At 33.4% G+C, this 24,880-nt stretch overlaps 3 protein-coding genes and 1 long non-coding RNA gene across 4 annotated transcripts; 3 read left to right on the top strand and 1 right to left on the bottom strand.

The window, feature by feature from the left end:
* The first annotated feature begins 8,959 nt into the window (after nt 1-8,959).
* Nucleotides 8,960-12,895, top strand: LOC7453646 (rac-like GTP-binding protein 5). The gene is made up of 7 exons (XM_002305482.4): nt 8,960-9,310; nt 10,700-10,787; nt 10,872-10,981; nt 11,084-11,147; nt 12,170-12,234; nt 12,368-12,433; nt 12,531-12,895. Exons 1-7 carry the CDS (start codon nt 9,212-9,214, stop codon nt 12,633-12,635), a joined length of 597 nt encoding a protein of 198 aa, XP_002305518.1. The 5' UTR covers nt 8,960-9,211; the 3' UTR covers nt 12,636-12,895.
* Nucleotides 11,566-12,625, bottom strand: LOC112327320 (uncharacterized). Its single transcript, XR_002981554.2, has 2 exons — nt 12,486-12,625; nt 11,566-12,295 (listed from the first exon to the last, which is right to left on the bottom strand). It is a non-coding gene; the product is annotated as an uncharacterized LOC112327320 (long non-coding RNA).
* An 841-nt stretch (nt 12,896-13,736) lies between the features above and the next one.
* On the top strand, nt 13,737-15,276 carry LOC7470402 (ubiquitin-conjugating enzyme E2 10). The gene is made up of 4 exons (XM_002305483.4): nt 13,737-13,996; nt 14,089-14,216; nt 14,352-14,456; nt 14,845-15,276. Exons 1-4 carry the CDS (start codon nt 13,927-13,929, stop codon nt 14,986-14,988), a joined length of 447 nt encoding a protein of 148 aa, XP_002305519.1. The 5' UTR covers nt 13,737-13,926; the 3' UTR covers nt 14,989-15,276.
* Nucleotides 15,277-20,092: 4,816 nt separating this feature from the next.
* Nucleotides 20,093-23,947, top strand: LOC7470403 (protein kinase STUNTED). Its single transcript, XM_002305484.4, has 11 exons — nt 20,093-20,383; nt 20,690-20,984; nt 21,115-21,188; nt 21,307-21,425; nt 21,511-21,626; nt 21,710-22,234; nt 22,329-22,577; nt 22,662-22,825; nt 22,909-23,136; nt 23,216-23,365; nt 23,465-23,947. The coding sequence occupies exons 2-11, from the start codon at nt 20,828-20,830 to the stop codon at nt 23,717-23,719; spliced, it is 2,037 nt and encodes a 678-aa protein (XP_002305520.1). The 5' UTR covers nt 20,093-20,383; nt 20,690-20,827; the 3' UTR covers nt 23,720-23,947.
* The last annotated feature ends 933 nt before the right edge of the window (nt 23,948-24,880 follow it).

Below are 24,880 nucleotides of genomic sequence, written 5' to 3' on the forward strand. Positions count from 1 at the left end.
AGAATAGAGATTCTGAACCCTTTGTTCTAAGTATTCATCTTTTATTTATAGCCAATAAGTCTCTTTATGGAGATGAGGGGCTAAAGTATAATTTTACCTTGATAGTATTAATGAGAGAAAATATTTCTGACATATGTATTAATAAAGAAAAAAATATCTCTAATATATATATTAATGTTAATAAGAATATAGTGGGTTTTCAGATGATATTTATATATCTAATGGGTGTAGAGAGAATATAATCCAAAACATACTTGTGCAAAAAAAAAAGAAGATTATTTTCTTGGCCGAGTCCTAGAAAGATGAGTCTTTCCCTTGATTGATTCTAAGAGAGGTGTTTTGAGGAGTATTTTGGGCTTTGATAACATATAATCTTCGGTTACACAAATGGTGGTAGTATTTCTTCAATCCTAAATCCCACCGTACATTTCTTGGATTTGAACTTGGACCATCTATTGGAGGCTATTAAACAAGTTGTTTTACCATTAAACCACTATCATTTCCGACTAATATTTTATATTCATTTTGAAGAATAAGCGTCGACGTATCGTAATTTTATAGTATTGACTATTGATGAGAACAACAAGAAATTGGTGGGAAGCTGATATGGAGGGATCGGAGCATCTCTGGATAGGATGTTGAATTGAGTAAGTAGCTCGAAGATAGGGTTGGCCATTCATGCACATGGAGTAGCTGCCAACCGTCCCATGTGTTGGCGAAATTAATTCCTTGCCATTAATATTTTTAGTTTGCCTGATCAGGAGTTTATTGATATTTCTACTACCTATAATCTTGTAAACTAAAGTTAACAGGGACTAATTAGAACCTATGTTTGAGCTGCAGAACTTTAGCGGGTTAAGATCTAGCTAACGTTACTGTCGTATCAGGCAGACAATACAATGTTCTAAGGTCTGGACAAATTGTTAGGTGATGATTAACGACTCACGAAAGCAACATTGCACGAAAACAGATTGACTGAGAGGGTGAGTTGGTGCTTGCATATGTAAGCCTAAGAAAATGAAGGATTCTTGCTCTGGCAATTGAGATTTTGAGTTGTTTGCACTTCATTTTCCGTTAGATTTTCATGATATCTGCTCATCAATCACATGCTGGCTTGATTTTTTCTATACATACAGACCAAAAGGCTTCTATCTTTTAAACTATTGCTGGCGGGCTACATCCAAAAGGGACCTCAACATTTGCCAGATCCCAATACAAAATTGCTCGTTGACATGTAAAAATTTGATGACACAAAAACCTACTAGGATTAGGTGGGTCAATGGACCCTTAGCCAATAACCTACCTTTATTCCCATGGAGGATTGAGGTGGTTAGAGAGTTATTGAGTGAGATAGGTCAGGACTCAGGATATATAGTCGATGAACGTTGGACAATGCTAGCCATTCCAAGTTGCAGGTTCAACCATGTCTCGTTTCAATTCATGAATGGCTTCCCCTATTTTTGTGACACCTTAGTGGCTCCCCTTGAAAACCAAGGACTCGACCATCCCCACCTATTCATCTTATTAACCTATCAAGTGTCAAATTGCTTCCAATTGAAGGCAATCTTACCAACCCAATCTATCTCTAGAAGTAACATCGGTCAAATCTAGCAATTTTTCACCCTTCTGGTAGGCTGTAGCTTCTTCTTCTTCCTTTTTTTCATTTTTTTAATGGTCATGTGGTATTTTTGAGCCACCGAAACTAAATTGAGTATAATTCAAAGCACATAAATTCTAGAAACCTAACATATCAAACATGTTAAGAAAAGAAGTTTGTACTTGCTTAAAAGATACATACAACATAATAATTTGTTTCTAAGATGTGTGATGATGTCCCAAGTAATTCAAATAGGATATATTTTATTTGGTGTTTGGATACTAGTTAATTAAATGTTCATCTTAATATTTTCTTTTCCATAGCCCAATAAGTACATAATTGATTGTAAAATTCCTGGTACCTGCAAAATAGTTTTTTTAAGTAGGATATAGGGATTCTCTGATGATAAAATCAGTACCTTTAAATAAAGATTGTAATAAGTAAAAAAAAAAGCTTTAGTTTCAAAGAATAAGAGTGTTTGTTCTTGTTTTTGTATGATAAATGCTTTAAGAGTTAAGGTATAAATGCTTTGAGAGTAGAAAAAGTGAACCCTTTACCTGGATGGTTCATGAGGTATTTATAATCCTTGAACTTGTTTTGATGGAGTAGAGAGACTGGAGAGTCATTTGATGCTAATGACATTAATGCGGAATAAAAATCTCTAACATATCATTAATGAGAGAAAAACATACCTTACAGATTATTATTAAGATGAAAATATGATAGGTCCTTAAAAAACTTTTTATACACCTATAAATGTAAGGAAATAACTATTCCTGACATGAATAGATCATGTTAATAGTCTTAAGATATAACTCAGACCAATTGGGTCTGGCGAACAACTAAGCTTAATGGAGATAGGCTTGGAAGTTTATTAGACACATATTGTCTTAGGTTCAACACGTGGCTTTTTTTGTTCAACACATTAACTTAGATAGGTAGCGCAAGGCCTTTTTTTTGTTTGACATAAAAAATATCAAGACAATGTAAATGTATTTTTTAAAAAAAATATGAGATTCTGATAATTAACTTGAAAGGAATTAATAAGCTTGACTAATTTGATAATATGATTAAAAAACGAAATATCGATAACAAATATAACAAAAAAAATCAACACTGATTCAATGTAAAAGATGAACACTTGTCAATATTATAAAAATATATCTTTATAATATTCCTAAAACATCTAAATGATCTTATTTGTTAACAAAGTAAAGATTAAATAAGAACTAGAAGATTGCATAGAAAGAAAAAAAAATGAATCACAATTCCCAATAAATAAAATGATGAATGATGAAATTGAAAAGAAAATAATTTTTTTAAAAAAAGAAATTGACCCGAGTCTGTCCGAGTCAACACACCAAATCTATAACCTAGTCGTGAGACTGAGATAACCCCGTGAAAAGCAAATTGAATAAAATTGCGAAGCTTAATTCTCAAACCAACTTAATATTGAAGGGTGAAAAAACAATTAAAAGCAATGAAAAAAAAAGACTCAAGTCAACCCTGGTAAATCTGTTGAATCCATGACTCGAGACATGATTTCGGATAACTCCATAGAAAAACAAAGTTGAAAAAAATAACGAATACTAATTTCTAATGAACCCGACGACAAGAACTAAAATTATAAATATTAAAAAAGGACCTAAAAATAATCGAATCCAACCCGATCTAATCTTCAAAACTCGTGACACGAATTATGAGGCAGAGTTACAACATAAAAGACAAGCTTGAAAAAATAATAATGTCAACCAAAAAAATAATTAGGGATAAAATTGAAAAAACAAATTCAATGAAAAAAAGAATCAGAAAGAAAAAATATAGATTATAAAATAATAAGGACCAAATTTGACACAACAAGAAAATTAAATTAAATAATAAAGGATGAAATTAAAAAACAATTTTGATTAAGAAAAGGATAAGAAAAATACAAATAACAATGAGAACCAAATTTGATGTAAATATAAAATGTCAAGGGATAAGATTGAAAAAAAAAATCAATAAAGGATTTAAGACCAAATACATTGCAATCAAAATAATGAGGATCTAATTTGATTCAGTAAATAAATAACTAAACTTCTTTGTTTTTTTGCAATACCCAATGTGTTTTTTCGAGGAGGGGAGGGAAGAAAAAACATGCGGTCAAAGCTTAACCGCCAATCATTTGGTGGCTTGCTTCTCACTACTGTGATAGGGGTAGAGAGACGCACTGAACACTGCCCTGGAAAACAACGTTTAAAATTTAAGGGTATGTTCACGCCACTCGAAAGGTGCGGGTGATGCCAACTTGCTGGCATGTATGAGGCATGTGCCAATCAATATTTTATTTAAATTGTATTTTATATATTAAAATATCTAATTACCCCTAACCCCACATGAAAATAACAAAAAAAAAAAACCAAAATAAAATGATGGAAGTGCCCTTGCATCCAAGGCTAAGAAAGTTTAATTTTAAGGGGCATTTAAGTTATTGTACTGTAAAGCCTGAAAAGCTTTTAAATCTAACCAAGATGTTTTTTTTTTGTTTAAAGGTAATTTAATAATTACATCATGCAACAAAGATGTAAAAAGACTGATTAACCCCTTTAATTTTTTTTATGACTAATGGATCCCCATGGAAAAGACTTTTCTACTCCTAAGATCAAGTTAACTGAGTTTGCCCTCTAAAGGTAAAATTGTAGTTTCATTGTGCAAATCTACAGTGAAATGTGAGACTCTCCACAATGATTTAATTTTATAGTTTGTTACTTAATTGAACGGGGGTAGATTTGTCTTTTTTAATTTTTTTAAAGCACAATGAAATTACTCATTTACCCTTAAAAACAAAAGTTTTAAAACTAACATCATAGGGCCTTTTAATCATTTCATTTTTTTAACAGTAAAATGATTTTATCACCCTAAAAATTAAAAATTTTAAAGCTTGCATCCAAGGTCTTTTTTCATATTTTTATTATTACTTTTTTTATTATTATGAAGTTGATTGAAGGCAATTTAGTTTTTTAATAAACATAAAATAATATTTTAATGTAAAAGTTGTTGGCATATAGGAGGTGAGGCGCCCACACCTTTCTAGTAGCGTTTTTCGATGGCCAAAATATTTCTTTATTCGTGTCGTTGGAATTTTCATGGCATCATCTTCCTATTGGGGCAGTGCATAACAACTTAGGTGACACGATTTGTTACTGATGACACTTACATTTTTCTCTCTTTTATCTCTCTCTAAAAAATTGCGTTGGTCATTCAAATTTTCAGAGTTGTCCTCTTAGTTCTTGATATTTCAACTTTGATTATTATTCTTTTAATTTTTAATTTTTGTTCTTGGCTCTTTTATAAAAAAATTATTTGTTTTCAATTTCATCCCTCAATGTCAATTTGTTATGTATTATTTTTTCCAATTTGATCCTTATTATTTTGATTTCTAATTTTTTTCCTTGACCTTTTTATGCTATTTTTATTTGTCTTCAATTTCATCCTTCAATCCAAATTTATGATATATATATATATACATTTTTTTAATATGGTCCTTATTCTTTTTATGTCTAATTCTTTTTCCTTGCCTTTTCATAAAAAATATTATTTGTGTTTAATTTCATCATTCAATCCCAATTTGTGATTTATTACCTTTTCTAATTTGATCCTCACTCTTTTTTTTTGTTATTTATTAACTCTTTTTTTTTCACTCTTCAATAAAATATTTATAGTTGTCTCCTTTAGTTTTTATTTCAGTTTTGATCTTTATTCTTTTAATTATTATTTTTTTGTTTTGGGTCATTTTGTATAATTGAATTTTTTTTCTGATTTTATCCTTTAATATTTGATTGATTAAGGATTGGATTTTATAATTTTTCTAGATATTGTACTTCCGGTCTGATGACCCGAGTCACGGATTTGAAAAGTTAATGTAGGTTGATATTTTTTTTTTAAAAAAAAAACTTAATTTCTTTTTTTAAAAAAACTTAATTTCTTTTACTATTTCATCATTCAACATTGTTTTTTTTTTAAATGGGTTTCGTTATTTCTTTTGTTTTTTTTTTCTATTGAGTTATCTCAATCTCATGACTTAGGCCGCAAGTTTGGCGGGTTAACCAAGGTTAACTCACCCTTTATTACCCAGGTTACATGCTTATCATGCTAACTTTGTTTGACTCAAGCCTTTTTTTTGTTCTCAGTTTGACTTAAGCCCTTTTTTATCATACTATTTCATCATTCAACATGTATCGTTTTTTCTTTTTTGGCAAAAAAGGTTTTCTCTCTAGTTATCTTGATTTTTTTTTAAAACAATTGATCAATTTACTATCATTACTATTTTTTATCATCTAATTAAAATACAACTAACTTATTTGACCCACTCACATATATAACTCGAGTTATAGATTTTTCTTTTTTTTTCAAATCATGCTTGTGGCACTTGAACATACTTTTTAGGAAAAAAAACATTTGGCACCGTGTAGACAAACACAAGATTAAGGTGATTGAGTTTTAATTAAGACTAGATTTGTGGCCTGTGCTTCGTTACGGGTTAGTTAAATTTTTTTGATGTAAAAAAATGCTAAGGAAAATAATCTAAGACCCAAATCATCAGACCAATTAGTAATTTAAATAACATGAATGAAAAAATATGACAACAATAAATAAAATAACAAACAAAAGGTAAAGAAACGGATATGAGCCTATCCGAAGTATAAAAAACTCAATCTTGAAGGGCAAAACTGCAAAGAAAATAACAAAGAAACAAAAAAAACTAGTTAGATTAGGTTAACTCACAAACTCTGTGATAATAGACATGATATGGGGATAACTTTATAGAAAGAAAAGCAGGAAAAAAAGGATCACTTGAAAAGAAAGGAAAAAAAAAACACAAAGATCAATTTTCAATGCATCGAATGTTGAATGATAAAATTGAAATAAATAAATTTAAAAATGAAAAAAAAAATAAAGTCAACATGTGTTAACCTTTGAAACAGGTGGCTCTGGTCATGAATCCAGGACTAGCCCTAGACTAGCCCTATAAAAGTCAAACGAAATAAAATAACAAAGCAAAACTCTAAAAAAAAGAGTAAAGAAAAAACCATCAACTTAAAAAAAAAAAAACAAACCCGAGCAAACTTTGTAAACTTTATCTAATTTCTAAAACTCTTAACATGTGAAATTCTAGACCCGAGTTGAATTAAGAAGCTTAATTTCCAACCAATTTAATTGTAAAGGATGGAATCGTGAAAAAAAAATATCAATAAAAAATGGGGATCAAATTTGATTAAAAAAACTCATGGAGGATGGAAATATATAAAAAAAAACCTGCAAGATGATCCTAAATAGAAAAAATAGCAATAAAAAAATTGAGGACGGAGTTTGAAAGACAAAAAAAATAAAAAAAAGGGTGAAATTAAAAAAAACATTTGTAATTTTATGACGTAAGCGTGTTTTGAATTTTTTTAATATGACTTAAGGAATAGACGCAACTGAGGAAAACAAGCTAATATATGGACAAAAAAAGAAGAAAAACAACAAAAAATACACGGTTAAAAAATCATATAAAAGGAAAAAAAACAAAGTCTAATTAGTAATGATATAAATGTTGAATGATAAAATTAAAAAAAAAACCATCAGCTTTAGAGAAGGAAAAAAAAAACCAAAAAAACTAGGGCGAACCTTTTAAACTTATGCAAAGGTCTCAAATACGTAGCCCATTAAATCCTAGACCTAGGATTAATTAAAAATCTTAATTCCTAACCAATACAATATTGATTAGCCAAAGTAAATCCAACAAAGAGCAACAATTAAAAAGAACCAAAAAAACCCGGGTCATTTTCAAAACTAGTGAAAAATCCTAGAGAAAACAAACAAATAAAAATAATTTAAAATTTTTATCTCAAATAAAAAATAACAATCAAAAGAATAAGAACTAAGTTTAAATGAAAAAAAATAAAGGGGAATGAAATGAAAAAATAATTGTAACCGTATAAATTATTTTAGAAAATCATTTAAAATATTGAAAGAAGGGATCGGGAAAAAAATATAAATTTAAAGAATTCAACAAAAAAACCCACGAAGAACAATAAAATAAAAAACCTGAGATAACCGGATCATTTTCAAGACCAGCAAGAAATTCCACAAAAAGCAAGCTAAAAAAAAAAAGAAACCCAATCTTCAATTGAAGAAATTGTGAAGGATGAAACGAGAAAATAAAAGCTTGGACAAAGGAAAAAAAAAGAAGAAGCAAACCTGGGCAAACATCCTAAACCTGGTCAAATTTAAAAACTCACAACCCATGAAACCTTAGATTTGAGTCCAATTAAGAAATTCATTATGAGCCAATTTAAAAAACTTGCTAAAGCAAAAAAAAAAGGCAATAAAAAAAATAAAGATTAAATTGACAGAAAAAAATCAAAGGGTGAAATCGTAAAACAACATAAATTTTAAAAATGATTTCAAATAAAAAAATATTAATCAAAATAATGGAGATCAAATTTGAAAAAAAATATAAAAATTAAGAGAGTGAAATTGAAAAGGCATACCAATTATATAAATTATTTAAGATAAAAAAAATCATAATAAAAAAAGAGATCAAATATGAAAAATCAACAAAATAAATAGCTGCTTTTGAATTTTTAAGGGGTTGCATGAAAGTCCGGGTGGAGATAAAGAGAAGAAAGGGAAAAAAATGGTCGTCGACACCAAACTACCTTGAATCTTAGAGCACTCACCATCTCATCGGGTCAGGAGGGCCTAGCTCTTCCAAGCATCGCCATGAAAGGCGTGCATTTGGTAGTCGGACGACTTCGCACGCGCTGTTTGAATGATATAAAGGTTGTTCACATGCTGATGCGTGAAGATTTTTTTTTAAATAATATTTAATATATTCAAATTACTATAATTCTGAACAACTTCCGACTTTATAATAAAATTAATGTGAAATGATAAAAAAAAATCTTACGATAGAGTTATATTATTTTTGTCTCCAAGAACATTAAAATAATTATACTGTTTTAAAATAAATAAAATGACTAAAACATCCATCCGTGAGGAGAAGGTATTAAATTTTTTTTATTTTAAAGGTAAAGTCATAATTTTTATGTGAAAAAAAAAAGAAATGATAAATATAAACAATCTTGCCAACAAAGTCGAGTTCAATGGGTTTTTTTTTTTAAGGAAAAATTCATAATGATACTATTATAATAAATAGTAATATGCGTGTGGTAATATGCGTGTTGTTGTATAGTAACGTCTCGAGAAGATTTAGTAATTTGCAATTTGTAATTATACTAGTACAATGAATATTAAAATGAATAGTAACCCGTAATGTTAATTGTTATGGAAATCTTAAAAAAAAAAAATATAGAAAGTGATGGGTGTTGGTGGATACATTGTTACTTGTTTGGAGTAGAAATACAAGGACATGAAATATAGGAACCCTATAGCTGGCAAGAGTTGTCTCTTCTTTCTTTCTCTAGGCCCAGCTCCCTAAATTTTCTTTGTTTTTGATTGCTTGCTTGCTTGCTTACTACATTTCTTTCTTGTGCTACTTACTTAAGATATTCACGTTACTCTCTCGTTCAGTTTCTCTATGTTCTTTCAAGAATTGACCACTAGGGTTTTGTAATTGGAAGAAAGAAAATGAGTGCTTCAAGATTCATAAAGTGTGTCACTGTTGGTGATGGTGCTGTTGGAAAGACTTGCATGCTCATTTCCTACACCAGCAACACTTTCCCTACTGTAAGTAAAGTTACAATCTTTTGCTTTCTTTTTTTCTTTTTTGCTTTAGTTTCTGTTTGGTTCATAGGAAAAGAAAATGCGGGAAAGTGGAAGATATGTTTGTTAAGTCAACTGGGGTTGATAAAACTAATTAGGTTTAGCTGAAAGGGTGCTGCTTTTTTGTTTCAAAACCTAAAATTGGAATGTAAAGGTTTGTTTTTTTTGCGTTTTTGTGTTTGTTTTCCTGGAAAATGCAGGGAGTGTAAAGAGTATCATAGATTGAAATTTACCATGTTAAGTCAACCTAATTGAGTTTGTCAAGGTTGTGCTTTTTTCTTTGTTTTAACAAATTTTGGATTGAGAGGTCAAGCTTAAGGATTTTAGGTATAGGTTACTGTTTTAGATACCCGGAATATGGAAGATATATTGTTATGTCAACTGGGCTTGATAAAAGTAATTGGTTTTAGTAGATGGAGTGTTGCTTTTTTGCTCAAAACCTATAATTTGGGGTATAAAGTTTAGGTCTCTTTTGGTTCTCTGTTTGTTTCCCTGGAAAATGTGAGTAACGTAAAGAGAATTCTAGATTGCAATTTGTCATGTTAAGTCAACGGAGCCTTATTTTTTAAGTAATTGGGTTTGTCGAGGTGTTTTTTCTTTGTTTAAAAACTTATGGAGTGAATGTCAAGGGTCTCGGTTTTTGGCATCTGATTCTGTTTAGCAACCCGAGAATGTGGAAACTGAGAGGAAATTCAACAATTTTTGTCCTTTTATAGTAAATTTGTCTTTGCTTAGGAACTGATATGGAGAATCCTTCAACTGACCATGCCTTTTACAAGCAATTCACTTTCAGAACATGTTTCTGTACTGGTGTATTGTCTTAAATAAGAGCTAATTGAAGTGTTAACCTGGCAAACAAAACGTGGAGACAGTAAAATTCTTGTATTTTTAATTTGTAATAGGTTAATTAGCTGAAGCTGGCCTCACACTAGTAATAGGTTTAGTTTAGGTGGGTTTTTCCACTTGGAGACCTCTAACAAGTTTGACTTTTGGGGTTATTTTTGGAGGTTCACTCTGTTACATTGAAATATTCCTGGAAAAATGCTTGCTTTGATCCTACTCTTCTTGTATTTTGAGCTGAGCAGAATTAGAAGAAAAGAGTGTTTTCTGGATTCTCTCTTCAGTTTTGGTTTTCACAGAAATTGTAATCCTGTTTTTAACTGGTTCTTTCTGTATTCAAAGTTTGAATATTCCCTCTAAATGCTTTGGGAAAGCTCTGTTATATGATTTATGTTGTGGTGATTCAGCATTTCTGCTTGCCTTTTCCTTGTAATTTTGATAATATTCCAATATAGACTGGGAAAGAATGGTTTTAACATCAAGGATTCTTTTTGCTGTATTTTCTGAAAATAGGATTATGTGCCGACCGTGTTTGACAATTTCAGTGCAAATGTGGTTGTGGATGGGTGCACTGTCAATTTAGGGTTGTGGGATACTGCTGGTAGGTTTCAAATTAATAAAATTTCCTTTTCCTGTCTTTTAAATGTTCATGATAATCACTTCATGTGTTGACTTTATGGCACAGGCCAGGAAGATTACAATAGACTGAGGCCTTTGAGCTATCGGGGGGCAGACATTTTCCTGCTTGCTTTCTCCCTCATTAGCAAGGCCAGCTATGAAAATGTTGCTAAGAAAGTAAGACCTGCATTATCTTCAGAAATTCTTGTCTTTGTTAAATGTTATATGTCTGATTATGTGTATGTGAGAATGAATTTTTATTTTGTGTCTCGTGTATAGTGGATTCCTGAATTGAGGCACTATGCACCTGGTGTTCCAATTATTCTTGTCGGGACAAAGCTTGGTAAGTCCTACTCCTCTTACTTTAAGGAACAATGCAGAAGTTTGGTATATTATAGAATTTTCTGCTAGGAGCCTAAGACTAGCTTTTCCTGCCTATGTGGTCAATAGCTTTGAATCTTTGAACTTGGTTTTCAAGATCCCTTGATGTATGTGAGTGTCATGTAGTAACTTCAGATATTTTATTCCGCCTGTTCACTTAATTTTCTTGTAAGTGACATGATGATAAAGTCACTAGTCAATGTATTCATGGATCCAAACAAGATGAGGTTTCTTGAAGCCATATTAGGATAGTTGAAATGATGCAATGTTATTCAGGGCTGTGCTTAAATGAACATTTCTATAAAGATTAGCATAAATTAACGCTCAACTATGTGCTTTTAAGGCACATTCAATTGAATTGGGAGCACGGGGGAGATATATTGTATATTAGAAATGACCATTAAATTGGCCGAACTTGATTTTTGAACATATTACAGCACTCCATGCCACCCTGCAAGGGCTTGCTATGAATACTTCAAAAATAGAATTATTTTGTGGTTTGATGACCACTTTCAGAAGCTTGAGGAGTTTTGAGCATATCCAAAAATTTTGTGGCTGGTTGCATAAATAAAGATGCTTTTAGTAAGCATTCATTATTCAATCACCAGTGCCTAAAAACCCAGTCTGATAGCTTGCCTAGATGTTTGGCACTTGTACATCTCTTCTGGATTTGGGTTAAATGAAAAGGGTATGTATCAGCCAATTGAACTGATATCTTTCAGAAAGTGCTCAGCAGTAACTTGTTATATCTGGTTGAATTCCATGACCATGTGTTAGTTCAAGCTGCTATTGGTTTTAAGCATATCTTTGCAATGATTAACTTGGAGATAATGAACTTCCATAATACTAAATGGCACTACCCTTTTTGTTAATTGCCAAGTTATTTTTAGTTTTACAGTGCCTCAGCATAGAATGTCTTGTATCAATTTTCCTAACCTGTCGACAAAAAATGAGTTTCATGACAACTAAATTTGCTCCCTGTAGATCTCCGAGATGATAAACAATTCTTTTTAGATCACCCAGGTGCAGTGCCCATCACCACAGCTCAGGTATCAGCTGCTGCATCACATCCTAACTATCGTTTCTCTAGTTTGCCTTGCCTTCTTTCTTCTATTGTGGATACTATCATGTCAGCCCATATAAAGGAAATAAAAAACTTTTATTTTTTTTTTCTTTTGAAAGGGTGAGGAACTGAGAAAGCTAATTGGGGCTCCTGTTTACATTGAATGCAGTTCAAAAACACAGCAGGTATGTAAATTAAGTTCTTGATGATAAATCACAAGAGAAGTTTGGTGCTTACCTCATTACTAACAGAATTTGTTCCATCTACTCTTTTCAAACGCAGAATGTCAAAGCTGTCTTTGATGCGGCCATTAAGGTGGTCCTCCAGCCTCCAAAACAGAAGAAGAAAAAGAAGAGAAAGGCACAGAAGGCCTGCTCTATATTGTGATCGTGTAATAAACCAACTAGCACATTCGTCGCATTAGTTGCCTTCTCTAGGAAGCAGCAGGATGTGGTCCGTAGTCTATACTGACAGAACTAGGGGGCACTTATAAGAATCAAGGTGTTTGTTGCTTTGTGATTTGTATATTAATGTTTCACGTTGTGATTGTTTACTTTCACACGTCAACTGTTTCTGTAGGCCTACCTACATGTTGTAGACCAGACTGGGCAGAATTTCTTATGAAATACCAAGCTTTTTCTCCTGTACCATGATCGGAAACCTGTTTTAGTGCGCTTAGAGAATCGGAATATAATTATGATTTTGTGCTATTATAGTTGATTCTCATCCACATTAACTGATTTACAGGCGCCTGTTCCTACTGTATTGTTTGTGGAACGGCAATTTTAAAACCTCCAGTCAACATCAGGAAAACAAGGAAGAGGGAATATGGTATCCATCTTTCTTTTGAAGGATACTGTAAATCAAATTCTTTGGTTCCCTTACCCCCATCTGCTTGAAAGCTTTTCCAGATGCTCAAACCAAGATATCATTTTTGTGAATTAGCTAGGGACGAATATTTTTCTTTATAGGGCATGGCTTGGTGTCTAGTGGTAGCTATTGTGGTTTTGAAGATGCCTGATTGGTCATCTAGAACTAGAATCATGATTGTTTCATGTACTGATGGTGGTCAAAAGCATCACCTAGAAAGCGGATTCCTTTTGTTTAGATCATTTAATTCATCTTATGAATGACATAAATGTGATTGGATGGGTTGACTGGGAAAAGTAAAACCAGAATTGGAAAGAAATGGTTTTTTTTCTGATCTTATTGACCTTATGGATGATTTTAAGGACAGGAGAGGGAGATTCCAAGTTAATGCAAAACAGAGGTGGCTCAGAGGGAACTCTCCTAAGATGTCCTTGTCAATTATCAGGGAATCATATATTTTCTTTAAGTGATAGCAATGCTGGTAGAATGATAGTTGATAGTAACTTTTTAATATTGCAGAACAGCAAATCTCTTTCAAGTTGTTGTCATAAAACATGATTCTTTACTTGCTACTTTTTTCTGGAATTTATACTGCGCCACCTTCTAAAAGAGAGAGTACAGTGCAAAAAGAATTAGTGTGGACCTTTGCCAAATACAAACCTCTCTTCTCCAGCATTGCCAATTCCTCTATTAAATACACCACCATCTTCCCTTCTGCCAGCATCCATATCTTGGTTTTCTTCTCTAGCTTCGCAATCATCAGTCTTGAATTACTCTCTTCCATACTGCAACAACGAAATTGAATAGAATGGCATCGAAAAGAATATTGAAGGAGCTCAAGGACTTGCAGAGAGATCCCCCAACTTCATGCAGTGCAGGTAACAGGAGCAGAAGGCTTGAATATAATAACATCACGGTTCATTCTTGTTTAGAAAGTTACTTGACTGCCTTTTGCCTATTTTTATTTCAGGTCCTGTGGCTGAGGATATGTTCCATTGGCAAGCCACCATCATAGGTCCAAATGACAGTCCCTATGCCGGTGGTGTTTTCCTTGTTACCATTCATTTCCCACCGGATTATCCTTTTAAACCTCCCAAGGTAAGATAAAAAGAAAAACAAGACTGTTAAGCCCTTTCTCATGATTAGTGTTGTCTTTCTGTCTATACCATCCGAACATGTCTATACCATCCGAACATGTCTATATGATGATCTTCATTGAATAATTGCAAGCAGGTTGCCTTCAGGACCAAGGTATTCCATCCAAACATAAACAGTAACGGGAACATCTGCTTGGACATACTCAAGGAACAATGGAGCCCTGCGCTCACCATATCAAAGGTGGGGTTATCATGAAGAACTTTCTTGAACAGGACACCACATAAATCTTAAAATCATTCCACTCTAATTGCACATAATAATTAAGGCATCAGGACTGCGTCATTTCAAAAAATCAACAAATGATTCTCAAAATCTCAAATTGCGTTGCGTCTCTTCTTTTCTGATACATCATGGAGAACAGTACTCGTGCAGATAGGAACTAGCCTATTTAGGTGCTCCCTCCATTTGAGTCAGGCCAATTACCTTGAATTATAAATTACAATAACCCTTCTATAAAGAAAGAGATGGACGCATGCCTCATCTCACATTCTTTTAATCCTTTCCACGCTCAAGGCTTCAAGCATTGCTTAGAATTATTCTGACATCTTATTGTGGGGGATTCATGCAGGTTTTACTCTCCATATGCTCACTGCTTACAGATCCAAACCCTGATGATCCTCTTGTTCCTGAAATAGCCCATATGTGCAAGGCCGACAAGATCAAGTATGAGTCTTCTGCTAGGAGCTGGACTCAAAAGTATGCCATGGGATAGGCCCTGAACTCCACCATATATGTTCTTGTTTGATAGTACTATGAATTTTTCCATCAATGATTATCTATTGGTCATACTACTAATTGCGCAGCTTATAGCGTGCTGAATAAAAACAAGGAAACGTTACAAGGCAGTAGTAACTTGTAATTTGAGTCTCTCATTTCTCGGACATAAATGGTTGGCCACTTTTGAACTTATGGTTCCCCTTGTTCTTAGGTCATGGTGTGTGTAAACTACTACTAAATCTGCTCTGCATTTGCAATAAATCTGTTATTGATGGTTTATTTAGCTATAAATCTTCACGAATGAAAAAGACTTGATAATTTCCAAAATTAATTGGAGTTATTAATCAATTTATTATAAATTCAATCTCCATTTTATCATTTCAAGTTTGAATTTAAGGGAATGTTACAATAAATATTTTTATATATATAAATTCACCAATTAAACCATGAATCGCCCTTTTAAAATCCAATTATATATATATTTAATTAGTTTTGTTTCCTAATATACCAATCATAATTATTTTGAAGAAGAAAAAAAAAAACATTGATTGACATGAATCCAACCAAGTGGCCCATGAAATTTGTACTACTTTAATTAATCCCAACAATTTCCTGTTGGCTAGCATCGCATCCCAACAACTCAGATTAGCTAAAGCATAAATCTATATCACAAGAGAACTAACCTAACCTTGCATATGTTGACACGGGTCTTTTCACTGCCTGCAAGTCTGTTAAAGTAGTATCTTTTTGGTAGGGGGTAGTGGTTTAGCTAGGAATTTTAGTTTGGAAAGGTCAAATTAGAAAACAATTTTAGGGGGTAAAATTTAATTTTTTATTTTATTTTTAAAGCTAAAAATATAATTTGTTAATGGAGGGGGGTTAAAAAAAATTCATTGCAGGGAGTGCCAGCCCCCCTAATTCTGCCCTGGTGATGGGGATGGGAATTCTTTAGTATTCTATGCTAAAAACACTAATAAAATAACAAAATGTACAAAAATATTTAGAAAAATATTACAGTTTAGAGAGACATAAATAACATGCAATTCAAGAGTTACCATTGATACATGTGACTCTTTCAAATTATAAAGTTATTGGATATAAGAATTAATAAAAAGAGAGGAGAGAAGAAAAGAAAGGAAAGAAAAAGACTTTGGAGATACACCAAAACTCCTATAATTATTTCACCAATACTATTGTAAAAATCTTGATGTGAGGAGTCCAGCAATACTAAAAAAGTTCCCCAACGGTGATTGGAGTGCGCCACACAAATGGCTCAAAGACAAGTGAGCCCCAACACTTTTGAATGACCCATGTGACCCACTTCGTTCATCATTTGTAATCTTCTTGGATGTCATTGAATTCTTCTTATCAAGATCTTTTCAATGGTATTGATAATATTATCTTCAGAGTTTTGGTGTGTCTCTGAAATTATTTTATTTTATTTTTATTTTTTTATCTTTTCTGACTCTTCACAAATTACAAGAAGGAGAGAGGAGAGGAAAAAAGAATGACACCAAGGGTATTTTGAAGATCCAATGACAACACCACTGGTATCGTTAAAAATATATTAATTAGACAAATCTAATGACACCAAAAAAAATCATAAACAATAAACAGAGTGAGTCACATAAACCATCCAAAAATATCATGGTTAATTTGATTTTGAATTGTTCGTGTGGTCCACTCTAATCATTAATGGTAATTTTTTTTAATATTGTTAGATTTATCTTATCAAGATCTTCTTGATGACATTGATTGTATCATTATTGAAGTTTTGATATCTCCATGATCTTTTTCTTTCTCTTTCTATATTGAATATATCTTCTACTAATCTCTAACATGTTTTATTTTCCTAAATATTTTTTTATAGTGTTACACGCTAGAGTCTCGGAGAACTCGTGGGGATGGCAAAATACAAGTCAATTCCAATACTCCTGTAAGGATATCACTCTGAAGTTGCCATATTTTGATTTTTCTTGCATCAGGTCCTTTCCTGATTTGAATGTTACACCTTCCGACTTCATTTTCCCGGTGATTAACTGTTTCATGTCAGAAGCCTGAGCAACACTGCAAATCTAGCAAACCTGGTTCAAAGTTTTAGACTTTTGTGCTGTGCAATAACGATATAAAAAAAAAGAGCTCAGGAATCCTAATCATCACTGCTCTACATATCATAAATTAAGATGATTATTTTATTTGTCACTGACCTACCAAACCATGGTAGTTGATCCATCAAATACTATCATACTAACTACTAAGCATGGCTACTAATGATAGTTGAAATAATTCAAGAGGCGATTGTTTGAAACTTTGGACCATTTCTTTCTCTCCCCTGTAATTCGAAGCCAATTAGCGAATGCTAATCACAACATGCAGGGTGTCCTGTGCAACTTTACAGGCTTTCCCGATGAAAAATTAATTATAAAGTACTTCTCAAGTGATGGCATTAATTATAATCCACATTGAACCACATGATTAGTTGATGGAAAGTGAATTTGTTTGGCACTTTCTGTATAAAACCATGTATATAATTACCAAAAAAAAAAAAAGTTGATGGTATGTGTATGGCATACATTATTTTGGAAAATAAAGAATGTAGGCCACACACTCCCGAATCTTGACATCTTCTATATTCCTCTAACAAATGGTTTCTTTACATGGCTCCAAGCCAGCACTAATCGAACTATACACATGTTAGAACGCAAAAGAGTCACTAACCTTGAGATTTTATTTATTACCAATTGTCTAGAAAAAAAAAAGTTGAGATCTTTTTTTAAAAATATATATAAGTATCTTGGGTTAATTTGCACGTATCAAATTAAATTTCTATACCATGAACAAAACTTGTAAATCAGAACTTATACTCTTTAGTCCATGGTCATCAATAATAATGAATAAAGAGAGAGAGTCGAACTAGAGATCACATGGAGAGCATATTCTCATATATTTTATCAACTTGATTACCTCTAGATAATTAAAGTTTAGGATATTATTAATTAAGAAAAACACCATTTCCTTCACTTAGCTCTACTTGTTGCTTCAGTATTGTTGTGATTTTTGAAGGTTCAAAATGGGATGAAAATATTTTATGTTTTTTCTAATCAATTTCGGGATTGGGCTCCCTTTTGTGACAAAAAAAAATAAAAGAAAAGAAGGAGAAGGTAAGGTATATATGTTTGTTGGCTAGTCAAAGTATAGTATACAAGTCGAGTTGTCTGTATATGTGTTGCATCTCTCCCTTTGAGGCCTCAAAAAATCGGTAGGCCTAGGAATTTACAAGAGTCGCATTAATGTGATTCGTCGGTAGATCTGCTGATGTGCAAACACATATGACTACAGGGACACTTGACCAACTAAAGTGGCAAGCTGCACGTCGTTCCCGGCAAGTGAGGATCCAGAACTCGCTGGCTCATTGGGTTATGGCATCCTCTGCTTAGGAAATCAATAAGAAATGGAGAATTAAGACCAACCACTCCTCAAAAACCACATCTCTTTATCAGTAAAAGTTAAAACCACATCTCCTTATCAGTATAAAAAGCTTTCCCGTATGTTAAATATGAAATCAGCCATGAATTACTAAGCTTTCCCATCATAAACAGTTGCGATGTCCGTTTCTCCTATATCTTGTATATTTTCTTGTGAAAAAACAGAAGTTCATACTATATCTCTAGCTAGCTGTTGAGAGAGGACGATCATGAGATTGGAGAGCTTTTTTTATTATTTTTATGCAGCCCAGCATTCAATGAACCTTCCAGTGCGCATGTATAACGATGCTACTATCAATTTATTCTCAACTAAACTAAATATAAATGTATCTAGACGTATAAATTACGAATACCCATGTCTTTCTAGAAAATCAAAGTAGTTCCTAACAAGCACAAGGCCAAGACTTTGAAGATTTGAATAATAATCTACCTTGGGTCAATGATAGAAGTCACCTTCATTCTCCTACTTCGAAGGTTAGATGATTATAAACTATACAGTAAAAGCAGCAATTAATATTCAATGATCCTCAAGAATTAACTCACTTGATGCGTCTTTACTTCAGTCTCCACATCAAACTTTATCCCTTTCGGCATGACAAAGATGAGTCCTCAGCTCTTTTAGATAAATGTTATCCATCATTTGTTTTTTAAAATATTTTTTTATTTAAAAATATATTAAAATAATATTTTATTATTAATTTTAGTATCAAAACAATCTAAAATCACTAAAAAAAAATTAAAACTTTTTAAAAAATATTTTATCGCATGCAAATTGATAGTAAAATTTGATAATATTTGTAGAGTGAGATTCGCTTAAAGCATTTATATTCCATTATCACGTGGAACAGGATATTGCAAACTTGGCCACGTAATTTATATGTAATGATTGTAAATGACTTTAACATGCTTGATAGTGATACGATGACCAGACCAATTTTGGTCTAGAATGGATGCTTTGAAGATTTCCTCGAGCAACCACGTTTATTTTGTGAATTATCAACCACAATGGTTGTTCATTGAAGGCTTGATCCATGTTTTTTGGGGGGAAAAAGGACCTTTGAGCTAGTTTTTTGCTACCCCATTAACTACTTTTACCTCTGTAATTGGGTAAAAAACAGAGTATTGTCCATTGAAATAAGAGATTCGTGACAATTTCACTCTGTGATTTAACCCCACAACTTTTCTTCTTCTTTTTTTCATGAACGAAAAAATACTTAATTGAGGAAAAATTACAATTTACAAAGAAAATATTTTTTATCCTAAAACGAATTCTCTTGCCATTTGGAAAAAATACATAATCCCAGATTACAAGTTTTTGGCAAGAGATTATAAATCTCATGTGCTTGGGAAAAACGAAGTCCTAGTATAGCTCAAACATGTGGTTAGATTACCTCGAGACTAGAGACAGCCGGTGGTTAAGAAGCCTCTATAGACCCTTGCATTGTTCCCTGCAACAACCGGATATCATGGGTTTCCCGCGAAATTTTTCCGGTTTTCTAACCACCTTTAAATAAAAAAATTATTAGTGTACATATAAATTATTTTTGTTTTTTTTTTTAGAAGGAGCAACACTTCCTTCCCGTATTTTTTTTTTTAAAAATTTTCTTTAAGCACGTAGATCTTCTTGACCACTTTTACCGGGAATTCCCTTTTCTTGCCGACACTTTCTTCACCATATTCCATTTTTCCATTTTTGTTCTTTACTTACTTTTCGTTTTTCTTTTATAAATTAGCCCACTTGTTTAATTAATCTTGATAGTCATCAAAGCACTCGTGTTTAATTTATCAAAAAAATTCCACAAGTCTCTTAAATTTCATTAGCTAAGAGGGTGATGATATTTGGCGGCATTTTCATTTTAAATTCTATGTTGGTCTTGAAAAACAAATGGCTACAGATATATTTAGGTACATCTATTTTATTGTCTTCTCTTGTTTATCTTATGCATGATTCAGCATTTGTTTTTTTATGTATTTTCAAGATCTTGTTGGGGTATTTATGTTTATAGTCTTATCTCACGGTAGGTTAGCATGCGTACTGATGTATCTGAGATTTTTTTTTTTTTTGAGTTTGGATTATTCAAGAGAATTTGTTAATGGGTAGCATTTATAATTCACATGCGGTAGCTATGAGTGCCTAATATGGTGGTGGGTACGATCAGAGTTTCTTATTCTACCTCATGACCATGTAAAGTAAATTCTGTTGTGTTGCAGAGACTGAAATGATTGTTACAAGAAGTTGGAAGGGAGTTAAAGAGAATAAATTTGCAGAGTTTCTGCAAATTCTAGGATGAACAGAGTATATAGATGCTTTGATGTTGTGGAAGTGAGCGATCAAGAATAAAAGAGAAAATGACAGTTGAGGAGGAAGCTAAGGCTATTGAGAAGAGGAATGTGTTAGTCGGGATAAGAATAGATAACCAGAGCAGAGAACTGCTTAGCTGGGCTATTGTAAAGGTTGCTGAACCTGGTGATTGTGTTATTGCTGTTCACGTTTGTGGAAGTTCTGGTAATGCCTTGAACAGTCCAGTCAGTTTTTTTTCTTTAATTTTTTATTCAATGAGTTTATTAAGTCTTGCATGATTTCTCCTCCTTTTTTTTCTTTTTTTTTGTTATTGATATATGAGCTGTTGATGCAGGCCATGCTTTGAGAGAAAAGCCTTTGTTGGATAGTTATTTAGAAGTCTACGATGGCCTTTGTTCCATGAAGAAGGTCTGCAATCATAAAGCCTTGTAGCGCTTCTTCTTCTTCTTCTTCTTCTTTTTTTTTTTGCCCCCCATTTGAAAAGCAAAAGCTGCAGTTTGAAAATGATTTTTTGCTGTGGTTCCAGGTAGGCCTTACTGGTCATATAGCCAAGGGAATATCGGTCAGAAGGACTCTGGTTAGAGAGGCAAAGAACCATGCTTCTGTAGCCATAGTTGTGGGGATCAGTAGTCAGGGTGCTTTAAGGTAGGGGCTGGTAGAAATTCCAACTCTGCATTAATGATAGTTTAATGTTTCTTTTCTGATTAGTCTAAACAGATTTCATTTTCAGGGGTTGGGCTTCTACCGCTAGGTATTGCGCCAAGCGACTGCGTCCAACCACAGATGTTTTGGCCATCTACAACGGAAAAATTGTGTTTAGAAGGTGTAACAACAATCAACTACCAGGTTTGGTGCCTGTGTCCTAAGAACAAAATCCGTTTAATAGATCCTAAGAAGGTAATAATTAATGTTGATTTCGATTATGTCAGGTCTCGGCGGTGATCCAAAACCAAGTTTTAAAATAAATGAAAATTTCAGTACTTTTAGAGTAACCCAGTCTGAATTCGGCGATTCTGAGGCAGACACTGAAATATCTAGTTTCGAACTGCTATCAAGATATCAGAGTGAAGACTCAAAGGATGAAGTTTGCAGCATTGTTAGCGTACGTAAGAAGAGATCAAATTCTCTTTTTGCTGGAGATATTTTGGATCAGAGACCTGGTTGGCCCCTACTTCGGAGAGTGAATTCAGCTATTCCACAGAACTATGTCCGGCAACTGTCTGTAGTACAGTGGGCAATGGCTTTACCAGATCGCTCCTCTCTACAAAATCCTCGAATGTCAAATTTTGAAGAAAGAGAGAAAAGTAAAATCTTGGAGGAGATCAATAAGAGTAGTTCTTCTGCCCTGGGTGAACTAGAAAATGGCCTGGATATTCTGCTGAAAGCAAGCTCATCCAGTTGCAAATGGTTCAGCTACGAGGTTCTGAAAGGCGCAACTTCGAGTTTTTCTTCAGGTTTTTACCATGAATCAATCACATGAGATTAGACTAACTGATTTTTTTCTCTTCTAGAATGTTCTCATAATAAATTTCTGATCTTGCTTGACAGAAAACTTGTTTGGGAAAGGAGGATGCAACCGTGTATACAAGGGGGTTCTTCCAGATGGCAAGCCAGTGGCGGTGAAGGTTCAGAAGTCATCTCAGGAAGCAATGAAGGATTTTGCTCATGAAGTTGCAATCATCTCCTCATTGAACCACAAGCACATCACTCCCCTTCTTGGGTTCTGCATCAAAGATACCGTTCTCATTTCTGTCTATGATTTTTTTTCTAAAGGAAGCTTAGAGGAAAACCTACATGGTAAGCCTGTATTGACCTGTACATGTTTACCAGGTGAAGCTTGACAGAAACAATTCTGATATGATATTCAAATGACGTGTGTAGGAAAGAGCAAAGAAAAATCTCCTTTGTCATGGGAAATGAGATTCGATATAGCTGTTAAAATTGCAGAAGCCCTATACTACCTGCACAACGAATGTTCTCGGCCTGTTATTCATAGAGATATCAAGTCTTCAAACATTCTTCTTTCAGATGGATTTGAACCACAGGTACTCCGATCTGCCCTGTTGGTGGTAAAAAATGGAAACTAACACAAAACTATGACATAACTCATTTTTATTCTATTTGACAGTTATCTGATTTTGGTATGGCAATATGGGGACCGACAACTACGTCATTTGTGACGCAAGGCGAAGTTGTTGGAACATTTGGGTATCTTGCTCCTGAATATTTCATGTATGGGAAAGTCAGCGACAAAATTGATGTCTATGCTTTTGGCGTAGTTCTACTTGAATTGCTATCTGGAAGAAGACCAATTAGTTCCGAGAGCACCAAGGGCCAAGAGAGCTTGGTCATGTGGGTAAGAGCTCTCTCCACAACTACAACATATACTGCCACTAATGACATGTATTGGTAACAATCAGTTCTGTGAGTTTCAGGCAAAACCAATATTAGAGAGTGGGGATGCAAAAGGCTTAGTGGATCCGAACTTGAATGGAAACTTCGATGAGGTTCAAATGCAGAGAATGGTTCTTGCAGCAACACACTGCATTACACGAGCAGCTAGGCTACGTCCTAAAATGAGTGAGGTACAAAACTACCCGTTCAAGTCTGCGGCCGGGTTCTCAGGAAATATAATTTGGTTGTCAGATTAGGTTTCTTAACTTTTCTTTTTCTTTTTCTTACAGATACTGAAGCTCCTGAGAGGAGATACAGAATTGGAAGAGTGGGTGAATCCTCAAAATAAGGATCCACGGGATCAAGAAAACCAGGATAATGATGATGAAGTTTATCCAAGCTCGAGTGCAGAGTTACATTTAAGTCTTGCGTTGCTTGATGTTGATGATGATTCCACGTCATTTAGTAGTTTGGAGCAAGTAAACAATCTCTCTCTCGAGGAATATGTTAAAGAAAGGTGGAGCCGATCATCAAGCTTCAATTAGCTGACAATTTGCACTCAATTCAATAATTTTGAAACTTTAAAAGCCAAATTTGCCTCAAAATTCTGTACCTGTAGTTTGTACGGTTGTATTTGTACAGTGAAGAGATAAAGTGTTTGCACCGCACCCTGAGCAGTGAGGTGGTTTGTAGATGCAGATTTGTGAAATCCTTGTTTGGGTTGACAGTGAGAGAGGATTAAGGTTCAAGCCTATCATGAGCTTGTTTTTGAATCTTTGAGACTACAGAAAAAGCACAGAGAGATTGCAATATTTCAAACACACAATTGCACTTGCTCTGTCTGAATCAAAGTCTGAAAAACAATGATCAACGCAACAAGAATTCATGAGAATTTAACTATCTAGATTCTCAGAAAGAAAAGTTAAGAAAGAAAGAACGAAAATCTGTCTTTAACCTGTGAACATCTTGATTTATTATCCAGCGGAATTACTGTGCTAGGATGCAAACGTTTTGCGTAAATGATAGTTCCTGCATGGTTCGATTAAAATGATTTCAACCTATGGAAGCTTGTGTTGCATTAAATTATCATTGTAATGCAGATCCTACTGAAAACATTAATGAACAGAAAAGCATATGATTCACATATCGATGACAGGAAAGATCGGTATAGATAAGCAAGAGTCTTGGATACTAAAGCAAATTTATTTACATAGACAACAAAGACAGATTCCGGTGACAGTTTTAGAATGGTATTGTAAAGGGCAAGGAATTATGTTAGCTTCGGCTAAATACTGAGCTGTTGGGTATAGAGAAGAAACTGTAGCCTTATTGTTTGTTAGAAGCATTGACCTTGATTATAGATATGTAATTGATTCTAGGAGATCATTTTCATTCTTGTAAAGATTACAATTAATTGTACATGTAATTCTGCAACTATAAATAGAATATCTCACCCACATTTAAGGTGAAGATGTGGTGGTTTGTAAAACACTCTCATGTTATCAGAGCTTCTGGATTAACCTGCCTTCGGTCCTTTCTTCTCCTCTCAAATGGCCACCAAAAACCCTTCTGCCCCTCTGCCCTTCACCACCCTTATTCATATGATCATTGTCAAATTATCTTCTGCTAATTACCTCATTTGGCATAGTCAAATCCTTCCCCTCATTGAGATCCAGGACCTTGTCGGTCATGTTGATGGTTCCATT

This window comes from Populus trichocarpa, chromosome 4 (assembly GCF_000002775.5).
Source record: "Populus trichocarpa isolate Nisqually-1 chromosome 4, P.trichocarpa_v4.1, whole genome shotgun sequence".
In the NCBI taxonomy this organism is placed as follows: domain Eukaryota; kingdom Viridiplantae; phylum Streptophyta; class Magnoliopsida; order Malpighiales; family Salicaceae; genus Populus; species Populus trichocarpa.

Excerpts from the sequence above, each read along its gene's own strand:
- LOC7470403 (XM_002305484.4), top strand. The coding sequence starts at position 20,828 with ATGACAGTTGAGGAGGAAGCTAAGGCTATTGAGAAGAGGAATGTGTTA. Across the intron at positions 21,426-21,510 it reads AGTAGTCAGGGTGCTTTAAG|GGGTTGGGCTTCTACCGCTA; the intron begins GTAGGGGCTGGT and ends TTTCATTTTCAG. Across the intron at positions 22,578-22,661 it reads CTTAGAGGAAAACCTACATG|GAAAGAGCAAAGAAAAATCT; the intron begins GTAAGCCTGTAT and ends TGACGTGTGTAG.
- LOC7470402 (XM_002305483.4), top strand. The coding sequence starts at position 13,927 with ATGGCATCGAAAAGAATATTGAAGGAGCTCAAGGACTTGCAGAGAGAT. Across the intron at positions 14,217-14,351 it reads ATCCTTTTAAACCTCCCAAG|GTTGCCTTCAGGACCAAGGT; the intron begins GTAAGATAAAAA and ends AATTGCAAGCAG. Across the intron at positions 14,457-14,844 it reads CTGCGCTCACCATATCAAAG|GTTTTACTCTCCATATGCTC; the intron begins GTGGGGTTATCA and ends GGATTCATGCAG.
- LOC7453646 (XM_002305482.4), top strand. The coding sequence starts at position 9,212 with ATGAGTGCTTCAAGATTCATAAAGTGTGTCACTGTTGGTGATGGTGCT. Across the intron at positions 9,311-10,699 it reads CCAGCAACACTTTCCCTACT|GATTATGTGCCGACCGTGTT; the intron begins GTAAGTAAAGTT and ends TTCTGAAAATAG. Across the intron at positions 12,434-12,530 it reads GCAGTTCAAAAACACAGCAG|AATGTCAAAGCTGTCTTTGA; the intron begins GTATGTAAATTA and ends TTTCAAACGCAG.